General features: G+C 48.6%; 6 protein-coding genes across 6 annotated transcripts; 3 read left to right on the forward strand and 3 right to left on the reverse strand.

Moving 5' to 3' along the window:
• Positions 1-3: 3 nt before the first annotated feature.
• On the forward strand, positions 4-668 carry DFJ58DRAFT_767637 (uncharacterized protein; the record flags this gene model as incomplete). Its single annotated transcript, XM_041388870.1, has 2 exons — positions 4-288; positions 430-668. A coding segment is annotated over one exon (285 nt), but the record flags the coding sequence as incomplete, so codon positions are not given.
• A 301-nt stretch (positions 669-969) lies between these two features.
• DFJ58DRAFT_100618 (TPR-like protein) lies at positions 970-3,916 on the forward strand. Its single transcript, XM_041378597.1, has 2 exons — positions 970-1,134; positions 1,188-3,916. Exon 2 carries the CDS (start codon positions 1,192-1,194, stop codon positions 3,868-3,870), a length of 2,679 nt encoding a protein of 892 aa, XP_041248366.1. The 5' UTR covers positions 970-1,134; positions 1,188-1,191; the 3' UTR covers positions 3,871-3,916.
• A 1,990-nt stretch (positions 3,917-5,906) lies between these two features.
• DFJ58DRAFT_100739 (uncharacterized protein) lies at positions 5,907-6,962 on the reverse strand. The gene is made up of 7 exons (XM_041378598.1): positions 6,858-6,962; positions 6,794-6,805; positions 6,429-6,741; positions 6,294-6,377; positions 6,214-6,243; positions 6,043-6,162; positions 5,907-5,992 (listed from the first exon to the last, which is right to left on the reverse strand). Exons 3-7 carry the CDS (start codon positions 6,636-6,638, stop codon positions 5,945-5,947), a joined length of 492 nt encoding a protein of 163 aa, XP_041248367.1. The 5' UTR covers positions 6,639-6,741; positions 6,794-6,805; positions 6,858-6,962; the 3' UTR covers positions 5,907-5,944.
• Positions 6,963-7,643: 681 nt separating this feature from the next.
• Positions 7,644-9,232, reverse strand: DFJ58DRAFT_911477 (VIT family-domain-containing protein). The gene is made up of 3 exons (XM_041395236.1): positions 8,653-9,232; positions 8,140-8,573; positions 7,644-8,070 (listed from the first exon to the last, which is right to left on the reverse strand). Exons 1-3 carry the CDS (start codon positions 8,895-8,897, stop codon positions 7,763-7,765), a joined length of 987 nt encoding a protein of 328 aa, XP_041248368.1. The 5' UTR covers positions 8,898-9,232; the 3' UTR covers positions 7,644-7,762.
• A 5,221-nt stretch (positions 9,233-14,453) lies between these two features.
• On the reverse strand, positions 14,454-18,105 carry DFJ58DRAFT_767660 (atromentin synthetase). The gene is made up of 8 exons (XM_041388871.1): positions 17,782-18,105; positions 17,001-17,646; positions 16,578-16,953; positions 15,829-16,528; positions 15,697-15,800; positions 15,573-15,642; positions 14,887-15,514; positions 14,454-14,834 (listed from the first exon to the last, which is right to left on the reverse strand). The coding sequence occupies exons 2-8, from the start codon at positions 17,632-17,634 to the stop codon at positions 14,629-14,631; spliced, it is 2,718 nt and encodes a 905-aa protein (XP_041248369.1). The 5' UTR covers positions 17,635-17,646; positions 17,782-18,105; the 3' UTR covers positions 14,454-14,628.
• A 1,289-nt stretch (positions 18,106-19,394) lies between these two features.
• On the forward strand, positions 19,395-20,272 carry DFJ58DRAFT_767662 (Acireductone dioxygenase ARD family). The gene is made up of 4 exons (XM_041388872.1): positions 19,395-19,662; positions 19,724-19,788; positions 19,840-19,967; positions 20,019-20,272. Exons 1-4 carry the CDS (start codon positions 19,418-19,420, stop codon positions 20,109-20,111), a joined length of 531 nt encoding a protein of 176 aa, XP_041248370.1. The 5' UTR covers positions 19,395-19,417; the 3' UTR covers positions 20,112-20,272.
• Positions 20,273-20,812: the final 540 nt, after the last annotated feature.

The following is a 20,812-nucleotide window of genomic DNA, read 5'->3' on the forward strand; positions in this document are numbered from 1 at the left end:
CAGCCTTGGCTCGTGGCATCGTTCATCGTGCTTATGATGAGTGCGACAGCAGACTGCGGTACAACCTTGAGTGCTATCAACCGCTGCAGCGACCCCGACGAGACGGCTACGACCTTCGCGTTCTTAGTCGCGCATCCCGCATCCCCCCGTGAACACAGAACACTGGACGAAGAAGATCATTTGACTGTGCGCTATTTGTGGGTGAACGATGAAGAAAGTGGGGCACATTTGAATGGAATCACGCACCAGAGGCCAATGAGGCTGTCGCTTGCTCTGGAGAGGACATGAGACGCAAGCAGTACGTGGGATGAGTGCTGTCATTCGTACCTCGCGTTTTTCTGGATGCTTTCTCCTGGATTCGCTAGCAAGAGACTTTAGACGAAAGTATAAGTGGATGCTGCCGGGTTATTGTTGTCAAGACAAACGCACCTGCAATTTAGTTACTAGGAAGGCCAGTGAACTCATCCCGTCCTTGGGTTATTGTAATATCCTGAACGAGATTTGGAAGAGTCCCAACAAATTCCAGCAGGTTTCTGTCAATTATGGGCGAATCATCACGGCTCAGTGCGTAGAAGATCAAAGATTGAAAGAAATCGTCAATAAAAGAGTCGAATGATGAATTGTGTTTGGCAAAATGTATGGGCGCTTGTTCCTGTGCAGAGTTTGTTGTAAATTCGTCTTTCCTCGACAATGCCGAATATTCCCATGTCAAAGCGGTCAGCAGATACACGAAGATTGTTGCGATACTCTACAATATAATGCTTTAAATAACTTTCTCATCTGTTCACCGGTTCACTGATGCCTGGCGCGTCAGCCTGACGCGCCAGTGTTCTACCTCAGGGAGCACATACTACTAGCTACGTCATGATCAACCAATGACTATATTCTTTTCCTCCCTCTCTGGACCCCGTTTGAAGCACATCGACGTGTAACTGGCGAACATTATTCTTCAGCTGGCTCGCATATTCTTGGGTCCTGGGTACCTGTGGTTGGCTTGGCACCCCCGCGGGAACAGGTACGAGGTCCTGCCTCGCGGCTCGCCATTAAATTCCTGGGATCGCTGAGCGTCCACCATATCATTTCCCTTGTACCGGAGATCTTTGGTGTGCCAGTGTTGCAGTTTTAACAGCTTAAGTGTGTATTCACTCTGATCTCACTCCATTTTGTACTCAATGGACCTTTCACAGTAAGATGGGGCAGTGGTTATCTTGCCTCACTGACCTAGCAAACTATGTGGCTATCAAGCGCCATCGGGCTGTATTATTCCTCCGACCCCCCGGTCATCCAGATCGATTCATGTCTCTAAACAGTCTGGCTGCCAGCCTTCGAGAGAGATTTCGGCAGCGGGGCATTACATCTGACCTTGATGAAGCCGTCGAGCTCCATCGAGCTGCACTACTTCTCCGTCCCCCCAATCATTCAGATCGATCCACGTCTCTGAGCAATCTTGGACTCAGCCTTCGAGACAGATTCCAGCTGCAGGGTATCGTGTCTGACCTTGATGAGGCCATCGAACTCCATCAGGCTGCATTACTCCTCCGTCCACCCGGTCATTCAGAACGATCATCGTCTCTGAACAATCTTGCACTCAGCCTTCATGACAGATTCCAGCAGCGGGGCGCCTTGTCTGACCTTGATGAGGCCATCGAGCTCCATCGAGCTGCGCTGGATCACCTCCCCCCTCATCACTCGATTCGATCCACGCTTCTCGACGGTCTTGCTGGCAACCTTCGAGTCAGATTCAAGCAGCGTGGCATCATGTCTGACCTTGATGAGGCCATCGAACTCCATCGGGCTGCGCTGGAGCTCCTCCCCCCTCATCACTCAATGCGATCAACGTTTTTGAACAATCTTGCACTCAGCCTTTACTACAAATTCCAGCAGCATGGCACTATGTCTGACCTCGATGAGGCTATCGAGCTCCATCGTGCTGTGCTTGAGCTCCTCCCCCCATGTCATTCAGATCGATCCATGTGTCTCAACGATCTTGCTCACAACCTTCAAGTCAGATTCCAGCAGCGTGGTATTATGTTTGATCTTGATGAGGCCATCGAGCTCCAACGGCTTGCGCTGGAGCTCCTCCCCCTCCATCACCCAATTCGATCCACATTTCTTAACAATCTTGCAATCAGCATTCGAGCCAGATTCCAGCAGCGGGGTATCATGTCCGACCTTGATGAGGCCATCGAGCTCTATCAGGCTGCATTACTCCTCCGGCCACCCGGTCATTTAGAACGATCCTCGTCTCTAAACAATCTTGCAGTCAGTCTTCATGATAGATTCCAGCAGCGGGGCGCCTTGTCTGACCTTGATGAGGCCATTGAGCTCTATCGAGCTGGGCTGGATCACCTCCCCCCTCATCACTCGATTCGATCCATGCTTCTCGACGGTCTTGCTGGTAACCTTCGAGTCAGATTCCAGCAACGTGGCATTATGTCTGACCTTGATGAGGCCATCGAGCTCCATCGGGCTGCATTACTCCTCTGTCCCCCCGGTCGTTCAGATCGATTCATGTCTCTGTACAATCTTGCACTCGGCCTTCACGACAGATTTCAGCAGCATGGCGCCATTTCTGACCTCGATGAGGCCATCGAGCTCAATCGGGATGCATTGCTCCTCTGTCCCCTCGGGCATTCAAATCGACCCGTGTCTCTTGACTATCTTGCTAACAACCTTCGAGCCAGATTCCAGCACCGTGGCATCGTGTCTGATCTTGATGAGGCCATTGAGCTCCAGCGAGCTGCATTACTCCTCTATCCTCCCGGTCATTCAGCTCGATTCATATGCCTGAACAATCTTGCACAGAGCCTTCAAGAAAGATTTCAGCAGCGGGGCATCATGTCTGACCTCGATGAGGCAACCGAGCTCAATCGAGATGGATCACTCCTATGTCCCCCTGGTCATTCAGATCGACCCATGTCTCTCAACAATCTTGCTGTCAGCCTTGAAGAAAGATTCCGGCAGCAGGGCATCATGTCTGACCTTGATGAGGCCATTGAGCTCCATCAGGCTGCATTACTCCTCCGACCCACCGGTCATTCAGATCGATTCGCGTCTCTCAACAATCTTGCTTTCAGCCTTGAAGAGCGATTCCGGCAACGGGGTATCATGTCTGACCTTGATGAGGTCATCGAGCTCTATCGGGCTGCGCTAGAGCTCATCTCCCCGTGTCATTCAAATCGATCCTCACTTCTCAGAAATCTCGCATTCAACCTGGAATCCAGATTCCAGCAGCGGGGCGTTCAGCCTGACCGTGATGAAGCATTTAGCTTGTATTTGCAACTCTCCCACCTATCACATGCAGCATCTCGCACAGATCTCAGTGTTGCCAAGTCATGGGCGGCCTTCGCAGAGACAGTCAATCACGGCTCTGCATTGCTTGCCTATAAGACTGCACTCAAATTCCTAGATCAGCAAGTTGCTCTTTTGTCGTCTTCTTCGCATCATTTCGACGCCATCAGGGAGGCTGTTTCTTCCCTTGCCACAGATGCTTTTTCATGCAGTGTTCGTCATGGTGCGCTGACGACTGCGGTGGAGCTGGTCGAGCAAGGTCGTGCAGTGTTCTGGACCCAGTTGGCACGCTTCAGCACACCATTCGATGAACTTTCTGTTTCAGGTGACACTGGCACGGCCTTGGCAGAAGAGTTCAAACAACTGAGTTTTCGCCTTCGTAACGCATTTGATCAGTCTACTGAAGACCAGTCTCCGCAAATCCGACAACTGACCATGCAATGGGATGACGTCGTCTCGCGCATTCGCATGCTTCATGGCTTTTCGCGGTTTCTCCTGCCTCCCCTGTTCTCCGACCTACAGAAAGCGGCAGAAGACGGTCCAGTCATTATTCTTAATGCAAGCCTAATATGGCTGTGACGCCTTGATTATCCATAGCACGGAAATTCCCGTCCATGTTCCGCTTCATATTACACAAGCTGAAGTATCCGGGTTATCCTCCGAGTTCCAGTCACTCGCAGAGCAGTTTGGTTCTTCTGATTATCAACTCAAGCTTGTCAGCATCCTCCGCAAGCTTTGGAAAAATATCGTTCACCCCATAGTCCAATCCCTCAAAGAGTCTAAAGTTTCCCATCGTTCGCGTATCTGGTGGTGTCCCACTGCTGACTTCACACTGCTTCCTCTCCATGCAGCAGGACCCTACCGAGGAGAAGAGAAAAAAATTTGTCTCGCATTTACATCTCCTCTTATACCCCTACTTTGGCGACTCTCATTCGTGCGAGACAGCAAGTTTCTCAAGATGTGTCCTCGCAACATTTTGTTGCCATTGGTCAAGCAAACCCAGACAGAGGGAAGGGACTCCAATGTGTCGCTCCTGAATTAGCTGTCGTAGCTAAGCATCTCGCGCCCATCGTGACCTTTACATCGCTCGAGGACGGCAACGCGACAGTCGAGGGTGCACTCAATGCACTCAATCATAATCAGTGGCTTCACCTAGCCTGCCATGGGATGCCGAATCGACAAAACACCATTTGAGTCTTCGTTTGCCATGCGCGACGGGCCTTTAATGATCAAGGACATCATTTCCATCCAACTGGCAGAATCCGGAATTTGCATTCTTATCGGCCTGCCACACTACCGTTGGCGACGAGAAGAGTCTCGACGAATCGATTCATCTTGCTTGCAGCTATGCAATTCTCCGGATTTCGTAGTGTGATTGGGTTCCATGTGGTCTGTTGACGACGAGGTTGCACGCCAGGTCGCGTCCGCTTTTTACCCCAACCTCATTGATGATTCAGGGAGATTGGACTGCACACGTGCTGCGGTAGCGCTGCACGAGGCTGTGAAGTCGTTGCGCAAGGAGATTTCGCTAGAACAGCAGATTGTATTTGTCCACATAGGTGTGTAGTTAGAAACTCGATTCGCTATATTATTCCATTCGCCATATTTCTAGTTGTTTTTCATTCCCTCGCTCTTCTGTTGGTTAGTTATTTAATGACATTTCCGCACGATACATTGTTACTCTGTTCCGTACTGGTGCTACACATACCGTTCCGCTGAATGAATCTGATTTACTCCTGCTTCATCACAGTTTCAAGTCAATCGCAACCGTAGCATTATCACCCGTGAACTACCCTGCAATGCTGCCCCCATGGCGTACGCATCTGTTTATTTATTCCGTACTGATTGTGACTTAGACACCATCACATGGAGCCGAGCTCATGCGATTGCATTGTCGCAGCACAGGCTTCCAACTCAGGGTCTTTTGCCTGCTATTTCAATATACGGTGACTCAGCATTATTAAGGTGAAGTTCATACTTCCATGGCCTTCCCTTCTCTCCTTGCGCACGAAGATGACGAATTTTTTCAATTCCTTCTGCAAGGTGCAATTCAGTTGCAGCACACCATCCACTCACTTGGCGCAGCTCGAATACGGCGACCAACGGAAACCCAATATGATGGGATATTATCGATTTTGTTAACGACTGCCCAACGCACATCGTGTTCGCCATCCTCGGCTTTGATCCTCATTTTGAACCTGAACCGCTCAACTTCTTGTCATCAGGCAAGGTGCTGGACTCGTCGTCCACCCCTCGCCGTAGTTATGAGCAAGAAGTCAGTGTTCGCAACCCAGACTGACTTGAAGCGTATTGAACAAACAAGTTCATGATTCATCCCTTGAGATGACATGCGATCCTGCCCTAGTGATCAGATGCTCGCTCACGACTACTGCAGCAAAAGTTGAATCACTCCGCAGAATGACGACAGGTAAGGTCACGCACTGAATGTTGCAGACAACATCGAGAGTCCTTGATAAATCGTCCTAGCACTGTTGCAGTTGCTGTTTGGTCGCTTCTTTCGAGTGTGCAACGGGCCACGGAGGTATGTACACAAAACACAATTTTCATCAGTAAATAGTACAAGAATGCCAGGAAAGCAATGGTAGTAAAAGTGGTCAATGCTGGATATAAGAAACCACGATCTTCACCCGCTTCAACAATTAGGGTCGTCGATGAACCACTGCCCATAGACACCCCAGATCTAGATATATGTCAGATAAAATGCAGGAGCGATAGCTCAAATGCACGTACGCTATTCACGCACGAGTCTGCACCAGAGAATTCTTGGTCTAGGAAACGAGCAGGCGTTGTCGCACAGAATTCCTTATAGTCAGTGTTGGCCGGTACGTTCATGAGATGTTGCTCAATGTGCTACAATAATGATCAAATCAAGTCCCAGAGAACAGTGCATCTGTCACTCACCCTCTTCTTCGAGCCTTTAGCGGTACATCCCTACGAAGTAGAGCGGTGAGTTTAAGTGCAAAGTGAAATTTTTAGCTTACCCAATTCCTATATCCACTCCAGTAGGTGACACAGTCTGGCTCGTCATGGTCGATGGCAAAATGTCCGATTACCTTGCCTGAGCGCTATACCAAGTCAGACGCTGCTATCAGGACTAACGAGAAATGTCAACTCACATATTCGCATCTGGATGGCCAGTGAGGCCGGCCATGAACAACCGCCCGAGTACTCATACAGATTTTCGTCCGCTGGGGGTTCCAAGGTGAGACGTTGAGTTCTGCTACGTATTCCCTTGTTGCATAAGTGGTGCAGGAATGAGATTCAAGATTGGTCCAAGAAACCTCATCGACGGGCATAGACGAGACGAATTGGACGATATAAAACATCGCTACAATGAATATAGCTCCGATAATTGTGAAGCAGCAACATCCTAGGCCATCGTTTCGTCGATGACTTCCTCTCGGAAGGAGATAATCGGTTTCATTGTACCTAAAGATGAGTATCAACAACCGCCCATGCTTTCGTGCTACACACACCGTACCTGGAATGAATACTAATCACGTCTATTGAGTACTGACAGAGATGTGTGAATAATGGAAGCTTACACGATCCGAGACACAGGGCGCGTAGGTACCCGCGATCGAGGGCTGGTCTACATGTCCATATCCGTGATGCCTATGACAACCATAGCCATGTGAGTGACCGTTATGTGTGTATCCTTGCGCAATGGTGTGAGAATGGTCAGGACGGAATGCTTGTGTTGAAGCATGTTGCTGGTATGGAGGAGGAGGACTAAACACCTCAATTAAGGGAATTACAGCAGAAACCTTGGAATCTCACCTGGTATAATGCGACATCGTATCTCTCAGTATCTTGCAAGGTGGATTAACACGAAGCTAGAGTGCTGAGTTAGACGCCATTGGCACGGGCCCTTGGCACAGGCTTTGACGTATTAAGAAAGCACATTTCCGACGCCGTGGGAGTTTCGATTTTTGGGCATGTTGATTTCATTTGTTCATCACAAGGCAAAGTCTCCCAGTCCTACAGTCAGCTCAGAGTTTGTGACGAAACTAGGCAAACACAAAGCAGTCATAATGAATTCGAAGTACACACATACCGTCTCTCACCGCACGAGGCTGAGCCAGCAAGTCAGCTAAGATTATCGACTCTGCAGCACGGACGTTCCATCAAGGGCAACACATAACACTCTTCCAAAGGCTTACTTGTTATTCTAGTCTATGATATTCGGAACAGCCGCGGAAGATAGGACATTGCAGGACGAGTCAAAGTCCATGATCGATCAACCACTGCGATCGCGGACAAGTATTCAAGTTGTGTCTTTCAGCGGTGAAAAAATCCTTCTGCATTCAGCATCTAAAACGGTGCATGGTTTCGTAATGAGGTAGGGCGTAGGGCGCATTGTCTACTATTTTGAAGTCGATACACAATTCAAATGAGCTAAATAATCATGTGGAACAATGGAGTCGGGGACTGGCGCGACCAAACGCTGCTACGATATAGATGATCTTTCCACCGCGGTAACCAACCCGTAGGCTGCAGCGGCAGCAAATCCGCCAACAGCCATCGTACTGACTGCTGCCCAAATGTATCCCCAGATATTCCTCGCTGCTCCCGTGACTCGACCTTTTACGGCACCAAATATGAGAAGAACTATCCCAGTCATTATGCAAGAATATTTTAATGCTTCAATCGCTTCAGATATGAAGAAATACGGGAGAAGGGGGATGATACCGCCAAGGAGGTATCCCATGCCGATAGTGAACGCGGAGATGTATAGTCGGCGAGTCGGAACTTCCTCTGAGCAAGAAAAAGACAGTAACAATCAGAACCACGTCAAACGGAAGAATAATAACAAGATAGACATACCCATCCCCTCTCCAAATTTCAGTAAGAAAGGTGTTAGCCCAGAGTCGCTCTTCATCCCCCGCGATAGTTTCTCCTCGTCAGTAGGTGCGGGTTTACTTCCGTCAAACCCGGGCTCATCCTCTATTTTCCGCAGGCAATTCGCGACAGCATGGGAGGTTGGTTCATCGACACCGACGGGACCCAAAACAGCGTGTACCTCTCTCTCCATTTCCCCAATGCAACTCCGCATCACCCGTGAGTGGGTATGACGTCGCAAGAACCGATAATGGTCCCGCTCAGCCTGGGATGCAAGGAAGCCACCTATTCCCATTGATATGGCACCGGCAATGAGTTCTGCAAGGCCGCCGACAACAACTAGTCTTGAATTCCCTAAGCCAGACAAACCAGCTGTCAGCGCGAAGGGAACAGTCAGGCCATCCGACAATCCAATAATGCTATAGAAGGTGTACTATGTCAATAACTTGCGAGAAAAAAGCAGACAGAAGGCTGCGAGCTGGTAAGGGGGAAACTCACATGTCACGGATAACATCAGGATCTATCAGAAGTCTGTCGTCTTCGCCCTTGAGTTCCTTGCAACAGATACCATCCTGGCGGCTAAGTCTATCGCATTTGTCGGTGAGTGGAGTCAAGGTTCCGTTAGATTCCAGTGACCACACTGGTGGCGCTTTGTTGACCAAACTGCCAGACATAGCATCTCTGTTTGGTAGGGGAATCGTAGTTGTGGTGGTGCTGGCAGACACCTGGTGAGTTGAGGTCATGGCTGGTTAATGGTTGAATGGGTGGCCAACGAAGGTAGTGAAGAAATTATGGGAGCGAGGGAGCTTATATATGATGACACGGCGGGCACGAAGGAACCAATGATTAGACATTAGAAAAAGGCTGGAATCGCACTGGACAAAAGCTGAAGTCATAGAGTGAACGCTAAGGACGTTTGCTGGTGAGGAAGTTAGCCAATCAAATCGTGGCCATTTGACCTGCCAGCAACATGTCATGATGTAAAGAATATAGAGCTGGTTGGAATCGAATCCCCCTCCGCGGCAGTCGTGTCTAGATCTCAACAGTTGCAGTGCGTCACGCGGAGTCGACATTCAAGTACATCCCACGTTATTAGTAATAATGAGCTTCGAAGTCTCGAAGAGGTTCAACCCTGAACCGTGGGAACTCCATACTCTCACTGTCATCTACAGTACTAGTTGGTTACTCGAAGTCTGTCGTCTCTACAGCAAAAATTTACTTTGTCCGCGCCTGTTCTGCGTGGTGTTGCACTGCACGTTGGAACTAAATGATGAGGTGCGCGAAATAAAGAACGTAGTGTCAATGCAATGATGTCTCATTTCACTTTTAAACGTAGGTATGCAGGATGATCATCTCTTCAAGAGTCTCTTGACAGCACCTGTCCCACCTGCTTGCAACACGTGGCACTTTGCTCGCTGCTGAGTTTCAGAACTTGTACTGCGTTCAGGTGGCCAATGCTTTACGTACTCCTCCATGATCATCGGCTCATCTGTTGCTACCGATTCAACGGCCACGCGAGCCTGAACCGCACCGGCGTCCGAGTCCAGACGTGTATTCGTCGATTTACGCCACGATATCGCACACTCTACAAAAGGCTCTCTCATCGAAAAACATGTAACGAATCATGTTCGGCAACATGTACTACACCTATTTCATGAAGTGTTTTGGGTGTCGCTTATCTGTCAGATTCTCGCTCATGAGTTTAGTGTGCTTGTTACCGAACGTCTGTCACAGGAAATTATCCCGCACTCTGTCAAGCTCAATTCAGCCCATCTAGAACGAAAACAGAATGCGCTGAGAGGTGAATGATTTTGATGTATATCGATATACTGTCTGTTGCCAATCCATCATTATTTCTTGGAGTTGGGGACTGGCACTTCCCAGCGCCACTATGATTCAATACCCTTGTCGGAAATCTCCAACAGAACCCATCTTTCACCCCCAATGATGCTGACGCGACCGCGGAGTTACAGATAGATATCAGTGGTGGTGTGAAAGACGTTACCAGCTCTCCCGGAGCCAGCACAAATGGTGATAGTTCTACGCATCGTTTTTGCGGAGCGTACGGAAAGCTTCCAGGTAAAGAATGATCTGTCGTCATTACTATCTTCTATCACCTCATATCGTGTGACAGAACGTATGCACATATGATCCTTTCAGAGAGACTATGCCGGTGAGTGCATGCATATTTGGAATTATTGTGAGTTTTCATGCACATAGACGCAGGATAAAAAAATCACATCCCTATCACGAAATCGTTTGAATGACTATCATGTGTTTATAACCAAAGGCCTTCGATCGGCACGACCTTCTTTCGTACTCCCGTTCCTCCACAACGTTATCACCGCCGAATCTTAAATTTATGCTCGACGTGAGTCTTTGTTGTTAATCAAGTGTCTTATAATTAATAGTTGCTCGATCTTCCATTCGATCAATGTTTGATTGAGATCTCCTGGGAGACAGAACCTCTGCGGAACACCAAATCTTTTGAGCGAACTCAGTAAGTGACAGTGTGGGCAATAGGGGTATAGAAATGACTGTTAGTTGTGCGTGATCTGTATATCTATGAGAAGGGAGGGTACAACACTGTCCCTTTCCTGAGAATCTTTAACGACCTGGTCATCCAGTACTGCTCTGCCATTCCACGTTATGACTGGTGCGGAGACTTGGTGGCGCGATAACAGCACCTTCGACTTCAATTCCTCGGTACCATATTTTGAGACCAAGATCTGTATTCAACCTTATTTACACTATTTTAATCAACAGTCACATGCACAAGCTGCACTTTCCGCATACATGACGAGGTGCGAAAAAATGCTATTTTTCTGACAGAGTTGGAAGCGTCGCGCTAATTTACATTACCGGGAAACGCTAGAGGATAACTGGCAGGTCCTGACGTCTTCTGCGCCTGGAAGCCGAGATGTTTGGGAGTTGGACTAAATCATTCATTTTTTGACGCCATGCTATCCAATCCGCGTCCTACCATTTGTTGGGGGATGATCATAAGACAGATAACGGTTGCAAAAATGAATTGCTTACGCCTGGGCCCTGTAGCCGTAAGTGCTCACTAAGTAATTTAAGTTTTAACACTGTACAGAAATATATCTGTGTATTCCTCCAGTGGCTATTGGCGTTGTGCCGTTGAAAATGCCGCGGCGCACACGACTACTAGAGGTGCAGAATCTAATTATGATTACATCGCAGGTCAAAAAACAACCAGCATAGATTCGTTTGCATCGCCGACAACGGCTCTGACTCCGTGTCCTTGACTTCGAAAAATCCCATATCATACTAATGCAATCAATTCGATAGTCACGCATCGCATAGCTGGTGTCCGTGTCGAAAATAAGTCTTAGTCACAGGTCAGGGTCTCCAACGCCCAGTTCTGCTCTTCGGCTCCATGCTCTGCGCTCTTGACATCCCTCGTGTAACTTCTCAGACAATGTAGCGGAGTTTTGGGTGACCTTGCAGAAGCTGTCCCCCCGGCCATTATCTTCATTCTACCCATCTCTACAATCTGACCTATCGAGCTATACTGCATCTCCTACCCCCCAGTCATTCTAATCGATTCGCGGCTCTCAGGGACCTTGCTTAATCGCAGATTCGAGAAGCGGAGTGTCTCGTCTGACCGTGATGAGGCCACTGAGCTCAATCAGACTCCCCAGTCATTCTCATCGATCCTTATCTCTCAACCATATTGCAAACGCCTTCAAGACAGGTTCCGGCATCAAGGTGTCGTCTAGGAGGACGAGTGGAATTCATATGTAGAGGCTGATGAGTTTATGATTTTTGAACGAGAATAATATAACATACAATTACGTCTTAATACATAGGGGCACAGCCGGAAAGGTCGGGGCAGGTAGCATGTGCCGTACAAGCTGCGTGTCCCTTGTTGACGTTGCGCAATCTACCGATAATCAGCCAAAAAGCTCACCAGATATTTCATACCGGACGGCTGCCGACGTGCTCCCATGCTTTTAATGCCAACAAGACATGAAATTGGCTGACGTGCAAACTTTGAACACGATATTGGTGTTTGCTCTAACCCTGACTGAAGACACCTGCACGCGCCTTGTATGGCTGCTTCTCCATGGGGAAAGGCCAAAAGATACATTTAATTCCTCCACGTAGACTGCTGGCATAGTTCCACTTGCCAAGGGAACTAGAACATCACAGTCACTTGGATATCGAAGTGGCTGCCACTACGTCGGATTGATCTTCAATTCGACAATAATCAATTTCACCTCGGCGATCTCCTGCCAGGAGATCAAGACTCTCAGTCTCCTGATTCCAAACATTACGGAAGGTGCAAGCCGTTGATAGGAAACTTGTGACTGCCCCATACGCCTGCATGCAGCATGCAAAGGTTGCGCGAGGGCAAGCTGGGTGTGTTGAGGAAGGCTCAGATGGGAACGGGGTATGACAAGCAGAACATGATTCGAGAGTAGCAACGATACCCGGATTGTACCAAGCCGAAAGAGGGGATCGAACGACATCGTCCTAGACCGTGAGTGGTGGTATTCAGCCGTTCATATCACTATCACCTTAAAGAGGTAAGCGTCTTGAAACTTGACACGAGAGACAATCGTCAGCTCACGCCGAAAACAAGCCCATTTTCCCGCTTTTTGAAGTGATATAAATGGAGCGTGCGCGTAGGTAACCGAATAACGCGAATGTGCTACCGGTGGCAGCTGGCTTGAAGTACCCGAGATAGGCACTGTCTCGTCGATTTTGGTTACGGATCCTGGCGGATAGGATGTGTTACATGTGACAAAGTAGTGTCGAATGCAAGTGTATGACTCTGTCAGTATGGAAGGAGATACTGTTGGTAATTCAAACTATTACTATGTGCGAAAGGTGCCCGGGCTTGGTCAACGCGACATGTAGATACTGGCGCAGCAGCGGCAGTACCATGTTGAGCTATGGATGAGGCTGAGTGACGTATACAGTACCGAGGCTCCGTGGATGTTAGGAACGAACGAATGGTACAGTGAGTGCCAGTAGTGATGCAAATATCGATGTAGCCCAAGTTCAACGCCACCCCGGCTTTCTCCGAGAGTCCATGCATGCGGACAACCAAGTATGTTACACCGGACTCCGGAGTAACATACTTGGTTCAGAAGGAACTGACTATCTTCATCCGACTCTAAGGTCTGCATAGGGGAGACTAATGTACATAGTTGTTGCAACCCGCTTGCCCAATCGTTGACTTCAAGGTCAGTACTCAGTTTCGAATCAGTGGCGGTCTCCAAGGCAGGTTGAATTCGGTATCCTAGTGGGTCCTCTTTCGCACCTTGCATACGAATTCAATCTGATATCAATTTCGCAGTCATTAGCAGACCCTTCACAGTAAAATGGGGTAGTTGTCATCCTACGCCAGTCTTCGACTCGGATCCGAGTTTCTCAATGGGGTTGCTATCGACCTCCAAAACAAATTCTGGCAGCTGGGTCTGATCTCGATAACGCCATTTCGCTCTTAGTCCTCGGTAATGCTCTTCCAATGCTCTCAACAATCTTGCTGTCAGCCTAGGAAACAGTTCCTGCAGCGGGGTATCGTTCCTGATCTCGATGAGGCCACCAAGCTTGATCAGGCTTCGCTATTCCATTACCCCTGGAGTCATCGAGCTCCATTGGGCTGCACTCCTCTGTCCCGCCGGTCATTCTAATCAATCCTCATCTTTCGATGGTCTTGCTGCCACCCATAGAAACAGATTCCTGTAGTGAAGTGTCGTATTAGACCTTGATGAGGCCATTGAGCTCCATCAGGCTTCACTACTCCTCTGTTCCAGACCAGACTTCTATGATCCAAGTTACTTAGTTATTTAATATCATAACTGTACGTGCGACACTTGTGTCGTTGCGTTAATACTGTAAACTAGTGCTGCATACACCGTTCCTTTGAATTCAATGCATCCGATTTGCTGCAAGCTAGACACGAAATAAGTCTCAGCGAACGTGAAAGCAACGCTGCGTACAAGAGAGGGTTTAAGTATTAGGCGTCAAGAAGTCCGAGGCGGAAAGAAGCGATATCAGCTATGAGGAGTGTAGAGGTAATAAGAGTCAAAAAGGAAAGGTTACCCGGAGGCTAATCGAATCCCCCGGGTTTCGTATGCGTACTTCTCTTCTTATTACTAACACGATTTACCCTGGGTTCTCAGTCCTAATATATATACATCCAGTGCAGTGTCATAGCTCAATTGAGCATGATAGAAATCCCCCGTGGTGATATCTCTGATCACGCATCACCATTTCGAATCCCTTGTTGGTGTCACTCGAATCGGTTCATGCTCATGATATGTATTACCTGATACACAATCACATGTAATCTATTGATCCAACTCTAAGGAATTTTTACAAAAAACACTACAATAATAGGATGTCAGACCATACAGTAATATATGTACATAGAATATGCATCCAGTAAACCAATAAAAATCAGTCCGTCTCCAACGTCCAACCGTGACATCTGCAGTCTTAAAGACCACGAGATTCGAGACGGCCGCGGAAGATCTTCTGGAATTGAGGAACGTGGTCAAAGTCCATGAGAGTGTAATGTTGCCCAGGGACGTCGGTATATGTGGCCTGGCCACGGCTGAAACCGTCCCAAGGCTTGAGTTGCTTGTTAAGCCAATCAGCCTTGGTTCCCTTCAAGGGAATGGCATAAAAGACATCAAGAGCAGCTTAATATGGTCGTCAGTGAGAGAATAAAACTACAGGATCAAGGGCACTCACAAACTGAGCCACCCGGGTTGTACTCCTTGCCGCACTCAATTAGAGAGCCAGCAATGTCGACCCAGTGGTCAAGCTTCTCTTGCGTGAGCTGGAGCTCAATAAGACGGTCGGGAGGTGATAGCTTCCAGACGACCTCCAGTTGTTCCTTCCGCGAGAGAGGTCTCAAAGTGGGTGTGAGGTCATTAGCATCTTGCTTCGTCACAAGGCCAAGGAAATATGAAAGGTTGAGCATGCCACCGGTCCAGTCGATCTCGTGCATGCGGTCGGCAATGTGAGGGGGGATGTTGATGAGACCGACGAATTTGACTTCATCACCCATGCCCTCGAGGCGCTTAGCGACCTCAAAGGCAACGACACCACCGTAACTGTAACCAGAGATGGCGTAAGGACCAGTGGGTTGGGTCCTCTTTACTGCAGCAGCATAGGTGGACACCATTTCGTCCATGGAGGTAAAGAAAGGGTGACCTGGCTCGAAGCCACGAGCACGAAGAGCATAAAAGGGACGTTCATTCTGGAAGTACTTGGCGAGGTTGACGAAAATCAGAACCTCGCCGACACCGGGGTGAACGAAGAAGATGGGTGTCTTGTTACCCGTGAGCTGCAAGGGAACGATAGGGGTCGTACTCCTCTGCGGCACTGTCCTTTGAGAGGAGAGCGTTGATGTAATTCGCCAAGCTGGAAATGACGGGGTGCTTGAGGATCTGAATAGTGGGTATCTCAGGCAAACCGAAGTGTGCTTCGCCCTCGCGCTTGAGTCTGATAGAAAGAAACATGAGAAGCATTCGTTATTAAATATCCTGTGTTGCTTACCTGATGACATCGATAGAGGTGCCGCCGAGCTCGAAGAAGTTGTCGCTTGCGGACATTTCATTCTCGTTGAGGTTAAAGATCCCAGCAGTAAATCTTGGCAAGAGCTTTCTCGGCCTCCGTGGAAGGGGTGACAAATGAAGAGCCCCGAGCCTCGCTCAGGAGCTCCTCAGCACGAGCGATGTGCTTGGCAAGTTCTCCCTGCTTGAAGAGGCTGACAAGGCGAGCTCTCGAGAGCTTCCCAAGAGTAGTCTTCTCCATCTGGTTGATAGGAATGGGGACGATGAATTGAGGAGGGAGGGTGATCATTTTGACACAGATGTCACGGAGGGCGCGGTGCGTGGCGAATAGTTTCATGGAAGCATCTTCTCCATTAAGGTCGAAAGTGGGAGAGTAGAAGATAATGAAGCCTTCAGTCTCCTGCCCGGGTGCACGGTAGGGGGCAGCAGCAAGGAAGGAATGCGTGACACCCTCGACAGTCTGGAGGTGCGTCTCCAGCTCTGGAATACCATATGACACACCGTGGACGATAACAGTGTCTTTGATGCGGCCACTGAGACGCATAACACCGCCCTCGATAATTCCGACATCACCGGTGCGGTACCAACCATCAACAAAGCTGGAAGATGTGGCCTCCGCGTTGTTGTAGTAACGAAGGAAGATCATGGGGCCACGGACTTGCAGCTCACCACTCTCTCCGTCCCTGCGGACCGTCTTGCCATCTTCGGGATCAACGATACGCATCTCGCAACCGCGTATAGGGCGTCCCAAGTCGAGGAATTCGTGTTTGGGCACGGTAGTGCTGAGGTTCACCGGCTCGTAGATACACCCAGCGCTAAGATTAATTAAGTTTTACGCCACAATGTAAGCCAGAAATGACTCACCAAGTCTCAGTCATACCAAATCCAGGTGAAATGACGAAAGAAACTTTGAGAGGGTCTCTTGCAAGTTGCTTAAGGACAGCTACAAAGGACTGAGCAGTCTTTGAAATGACAGCCTCCCCTCCGCTGTTGATGCGCTTGATTGAAGAGAGGTCGAAGGCTCCAATGAGATCAGACCTCTTCTCAAGGTCCCGCGTGAGCTTCGCAAGCAAGAAGTTAGGGCTGAAGGCAACGTTGATGGACTTCTCGTCGATCAGACGGAGGAAACGAAGCGGGTCGGAGAGAATAGCGGATGCATGGACGTGAATTTGAGAGGCACCGAACAACAAGGGAGTGATGTGCATTTCCAAGGAGCCCGCGACATGGTCGAATCCAACCCCTGGGAAAATATCAACATCGGTAACAACAACGAGTAAGTCGACTTACAGTTAAGTACATTAGTCTTCGGAGTTAAGCCATAAGCCTCTCCTTTAGCAGAGCAAGCGGCCAAAATAGTGCGATGGCTGTGGACAACTGCTTTGGAAAAGCCAGTTGATCCGGAGGTTAAAAATAGTATTGCCTCATCATCCGGCTGGGCGGTACGGGCGACCCAGTCGGCAGAAACGTGGTATTTCGAAGCTGATGCCTTGAGTTGCGAAAGAAGGTTAACCTCCAGACCGGTGATGGAATTCACCTGGTCAGCACCGGACTCGTTAGTGAGCCAGATAGCGGACGAGAACAGGTTTTTGATATGAGCGACATGGCCCTCCTTATGAGCCTGCTGGGCACTGAGGGCGGGTTGCAAGCATGGAACGTAACCTGCAAGGAGACAAGCCCAAACAGCGGCCATGTTATCCTCGTGCTCAGTCAGGTAGACAACGATAACTGAGCCAGCGGGCTTTTGCCAATCCAGCATGGCGCGAGCGAGGTTGCGCACATACTGGTTGAAAGAGCTGAATGTTGTCGCTCGAATGGAAGAGTCATGAGCGGAAGATGTGATGAATCCGAGCTCGTGCGAAGGATACCGCTTGGCAGCTTGAGAGAGAACGTCGTGCAGGGTGACTGGGAGTGTTGCAGACATTGCGGTATTAATCTATGTGTTACGAGTGATTAGATATAAGCTGGGATGCTCTATGGGAGAACAGTGAAAGAAAAAAGAGGCTGCTGGTAGATACCAATAGAAGAAGATTGGATATCCTTTTTATACAAGAAGAGGCGATAGACCAACCTTGGAGCGCTAAAGGTCGTTGCCGATGGTTTCAAGCTAGTAGACAAGTGGTTGTATGGTGACAGAAGACTAGTGCAAAGCAGCGCACAGTGACCGCCGGTAGACAAGCGGTTGTATGGTGATAGAAGACTAGTGCAAATCAGAGCACAGGGTCGCACAGGACGATATGAAAACAGGTTGATAAGGTTGGAGATCTGGGATACTTGTCGTGGCAATAATGAATGGTACCACGTTTTTGCGCCATTAGTGTTGTGATTGTCTGTCACACCTGAGGCACGACAGCATCTGTCTGCCAATGTCTCCGGTGTCAATTGTTTGATCGAGTCCTGAGGTTGGAGGTCTCAAAATTAGCCTATGCTGCAGATGTTCATTCCATTTTTCAGAATCAGTTTCTGCAAGCAGCAACACTTGGTTGATAAGATGGGTATGTCGAGATACCTATGGATGCAGTTCGTTTACTTAGCAGGCGTTGCATAGCTGAGCGCTATCCATAATGAAATTAGTTCGAGCACAGCAAATTGATCAGTCTAGTACCGTATCGTTGAGCACGGGTTTCCTCTAGCAGAGGGTAACCTAACAACGACCTCTGCGTGGGTGGACCGCTGCAGTGAAATTTCCGCCTCTCCCGCGATTGCACTTATTGGGCGCTGAAGATCATACTAAGACGGTTCTGGTGGACGGCGGCCAAAAGTTGGATCTAACCGCATAGACGGTATGTGCTTTGATTGGCGGATAACTTGTCGACACCTGAGACATGGCCGAGAGTCGGTGATAGATTCCGTTCAAACTGAGGGACAGATTCCTGGACCCTACAGGTCTGGGTTCAAGAGGTGTAAAGGCTATACGTGACTGTAACGCCACAAATTCCTACGTAAGTGATGTTGCATAAAAACTGCGGCACAAATTTTGGCCCTTGCCGCTACCTTTTCCGGGACCCTTTACATCCAAATTAGGTCAAGCGACGTGACAGATGGGGTCAAAATTGTTCGTGCTGCGGTTTTTTTATGCAACATCACTGTCAGTCATGTTTTGACAGTTAAAAATTCAAAATGATCGAACGGGATCGGAGAAAAAAGGTCCCGGGAAACCGCTGATACATAGTGCAAGTGGTGCGAGAACGTACTAACTAGCTAAGCTTATTTAACATAGCGAGGGCATAAGTGAAAACATGGCAACTTCAAGATCAGGGAAAACCTCCAGAAATTCGCTGAAAGACAAGTTTTCCTATATATGTATTATATCACATGTGTGGCTTGTCAAAAATTTCAGCTGTTAATAGCAGCTGAAACCATATGACATGGCTTATCTTCGCTATGAACAGGTGAGGCGCATTATCTGATTATCAAGCAATCAGATTGGATACTGTTATGTTGGGCACGGACATACCAAGCCCCCAACCTCGGAGCGGTAGAAGGTAAGCGCGCTAGGAAGGCCGATCCGCTGCAAGTTAGACTGGTGACTAGCTCACCCTTGAGGTCAGCTGGCACCAGTCTAGCTGCGACTCGGAGTACCGTAATAGACGAGTTGTGGACTGGAAGTAGAATCTTATATAATAAAAGCTGACTAATAAATGATAGATCCACTAGGATCCTTAATGTATTTACGTGGCGCACCCCAGACTGACGATAACATCAACATGCGTGCCTATTACTTCGATAATATTTCAGGCGACCAGCGGCTCCCACACGATTCCGGAAACCCTGTGTCAGATGAGATCCTAAAATCTATTGGAGTACTACACTGGCACATCCCGACCAGCCAACAGAATCTGATCGACGATGTTGCAGAGGAAAGAAGCTACAAGAACAGAGACACTATCACAATCACCAAGCAGGGCCTTGGAGATCTGTACGAGGCCAAGTTAAAGAACTTCTATCAAGAGTACGCTCTGCTTTCATAACATTGTGTCTGTATTTGGCAACAACTTGAACTTCGATATCAGGCACATGCATGAAGATGAGGAGATAAGATATATTCTCGAGGGCAGCGGCTTTTTCGATGTTCGAGGTGAGCAGAGAATCACATATTCCATGCATAATCTGATAGCTCGTCTTCCAGAACATCCATCAGAATCATGGATTCGGTGTCAGGTAGACACGGGCGATCTCTTGGTTCTTCCTGCTGGCATCTACCATCGATTCACTCTTGACGAGAATAACATGATCAAAGCTTTGCGTCTCTTCAAGGTTCGTATTCACCCTTTTTTTATCTATGTGCTTTACAAGAAACATTCACAGGATGAGCCCAAGTGGACTCCTCTCAACCGCGGCGGCTTAACAGATGTGAACCCTTACCGTGTCGATTATTTGCAGAGTCTAGCTGTCAACTGATTGAGGTGGGTAAGACGCCCAGTCCTTCCCATAAGGATGTGCCCGAGGGGATATACCAGGAGTGTATGTAAAGGAGAATCATGTAACATTACGAATGGGGGTATCATCGTCATTGCTGAGAATCTGCCCGAAGGCACACCTACCTGCTGACAAACGCGTCACAGCTTGCTTGCATAGACGAGAACGGCTGAGTCGCAGAGACCGATCGGTGCACCACAATGCACAATGTGGCATACGAATGTCCTTGCATCAATGAAAGTTGGCGATGGAGATGGATTTCTTAGTCTCTTATTGACTTTGTCAATTGTGCTGGCTATCTTGGTAGCGAAAATGCTGATGTAGGACGAGGACGAGTGAGGGTCCAGAAACTTCACAGAATGTTTGCCCGCAATCGCTACTATACGTACTGACTACACTGGCGGCTACAGGCCCTGAATTCAACGGTAAGTCACGTGGGGAGTGGTGTCAAATTCCCGTTGAGAAAATGAGCTTTCCGACTCCCCGAGTGACTGAGTTCGTACTGGGATATCAGAATTTCCAGGCTCTTCTGAATCTCTTCCCCCTAACTTTTGTTGTAAACGGTCGAGGCACCGGACAGGAGCTGTGACAATGGTGTGGTAAGCTTACAGCTCGAAACTTCTTAATTAACGCATTGACACCCTTGAAGATTCCGCTACTATGACTGGAGCTTCGTGTGTCTG

This window comes from Suillus subalutaceus, assembly GCF_016647625.1.
Source record: "Suillus subalutaceus strain FC151 chromosome Unknown DFJ58scaffold_14, whole genome shotgun sequence".
NCBI classification, from domain to species: Eukaryota; Fungi; Basidiomycota; class Agaricomycetes; order Boletales; family Suillaceae; genus Suillus; species Suillus subalutaceus.

Coding starts and splice junctions, on each gene's coding strand:
- DFJ58DRAFT_100618 (XM_041378597.1), top strand. CDS start 1,192: ATGGGGCAGTGGTTATCTTGCCTCACTGACCTAGCAAACTATGTGGCT.
- DFJ58DRAFT_100739 (XM_041378598.1), bottom strand. CDS start 6,638: ATGTTTTATATCGTCCAATTCGTCTCGTCTATGCCCGTCGATGAGGTT. Junction 6,378..6,428: donor GGCCATCCAGATGCGAATAT/GTGAGTTGACAT, acceptor GACTTGGTATAG/CGCTCAGGCAAGGTAATCGG. Junction 5,993..6,042: donor CAGACTCGTGCGTGAATAGC/GTACGTGCATTT, acceptor ACATATATCTAG/ATCTGGGGTGTCTATGGGCA.
- DFJ58DRAFT_911477 (XM_041395236.1), bottom strand. CDS start 8,897: ATGACCTCAACTCACCAGGTGTCTGCCAGCACCACCACAACTACGATT. Junction 8,574..8,652: donor CCTGATGTTATCCGTGACAT/GTGAGTTTCCCC, acceptor CACCTTCTATAG/CATTATTGGATTGTCGGATG. Junction 8,071..8,139: donor GAAATTTGGAGAGGGGATGG/GTATGTCTATCT, acceptor TTTCTTGCTCAG/AGGAAGTTCCGACTCGCCGA.
- DFJ58DRAFT_767660 (XM_041388871.1), bottom strand. CDS start 17,634: ATGTCTGCAACACTCCCAGTCACCCTGCACGACGTTCTCTCTCAAGCT. Junction 16,529..16,577: donor TTTGGTATGACTGAGACTTG/GTGAGTCATTTC, acceptor AATTAATCTTAG/CGCTGGGTGTATCTACGAGC. Junction 15,801..15,828: donor AGGCTCGGGGCTCTTCATTT/GTCACCCCTTCC, acceptor AGGCCGAGAAAG/CTCTTGCCAAGATTTACTGC.
- DFJ58DRAFT_767662 (XM_041388872.1), top strand. CDS start 19,418: ATGCGTGCCTATTACTTCGATAATATTTCAGGCGACCAGCGGCTCCCA. Junction 19,789..19,839: donor CGGCTTTTTCGATGTTCGAG/GTGAGCAGAGAA, acceptor CTCGTCTTCCAG/AACATCCATCAGAATCATGG. Junction 19,968..20,018: donor AAGCTTTGCGTCTCTTCAAG/GTTCGTATTCAC, acceptor AAACATTCACAG/GATGAGCCCAAGTGGACTCC.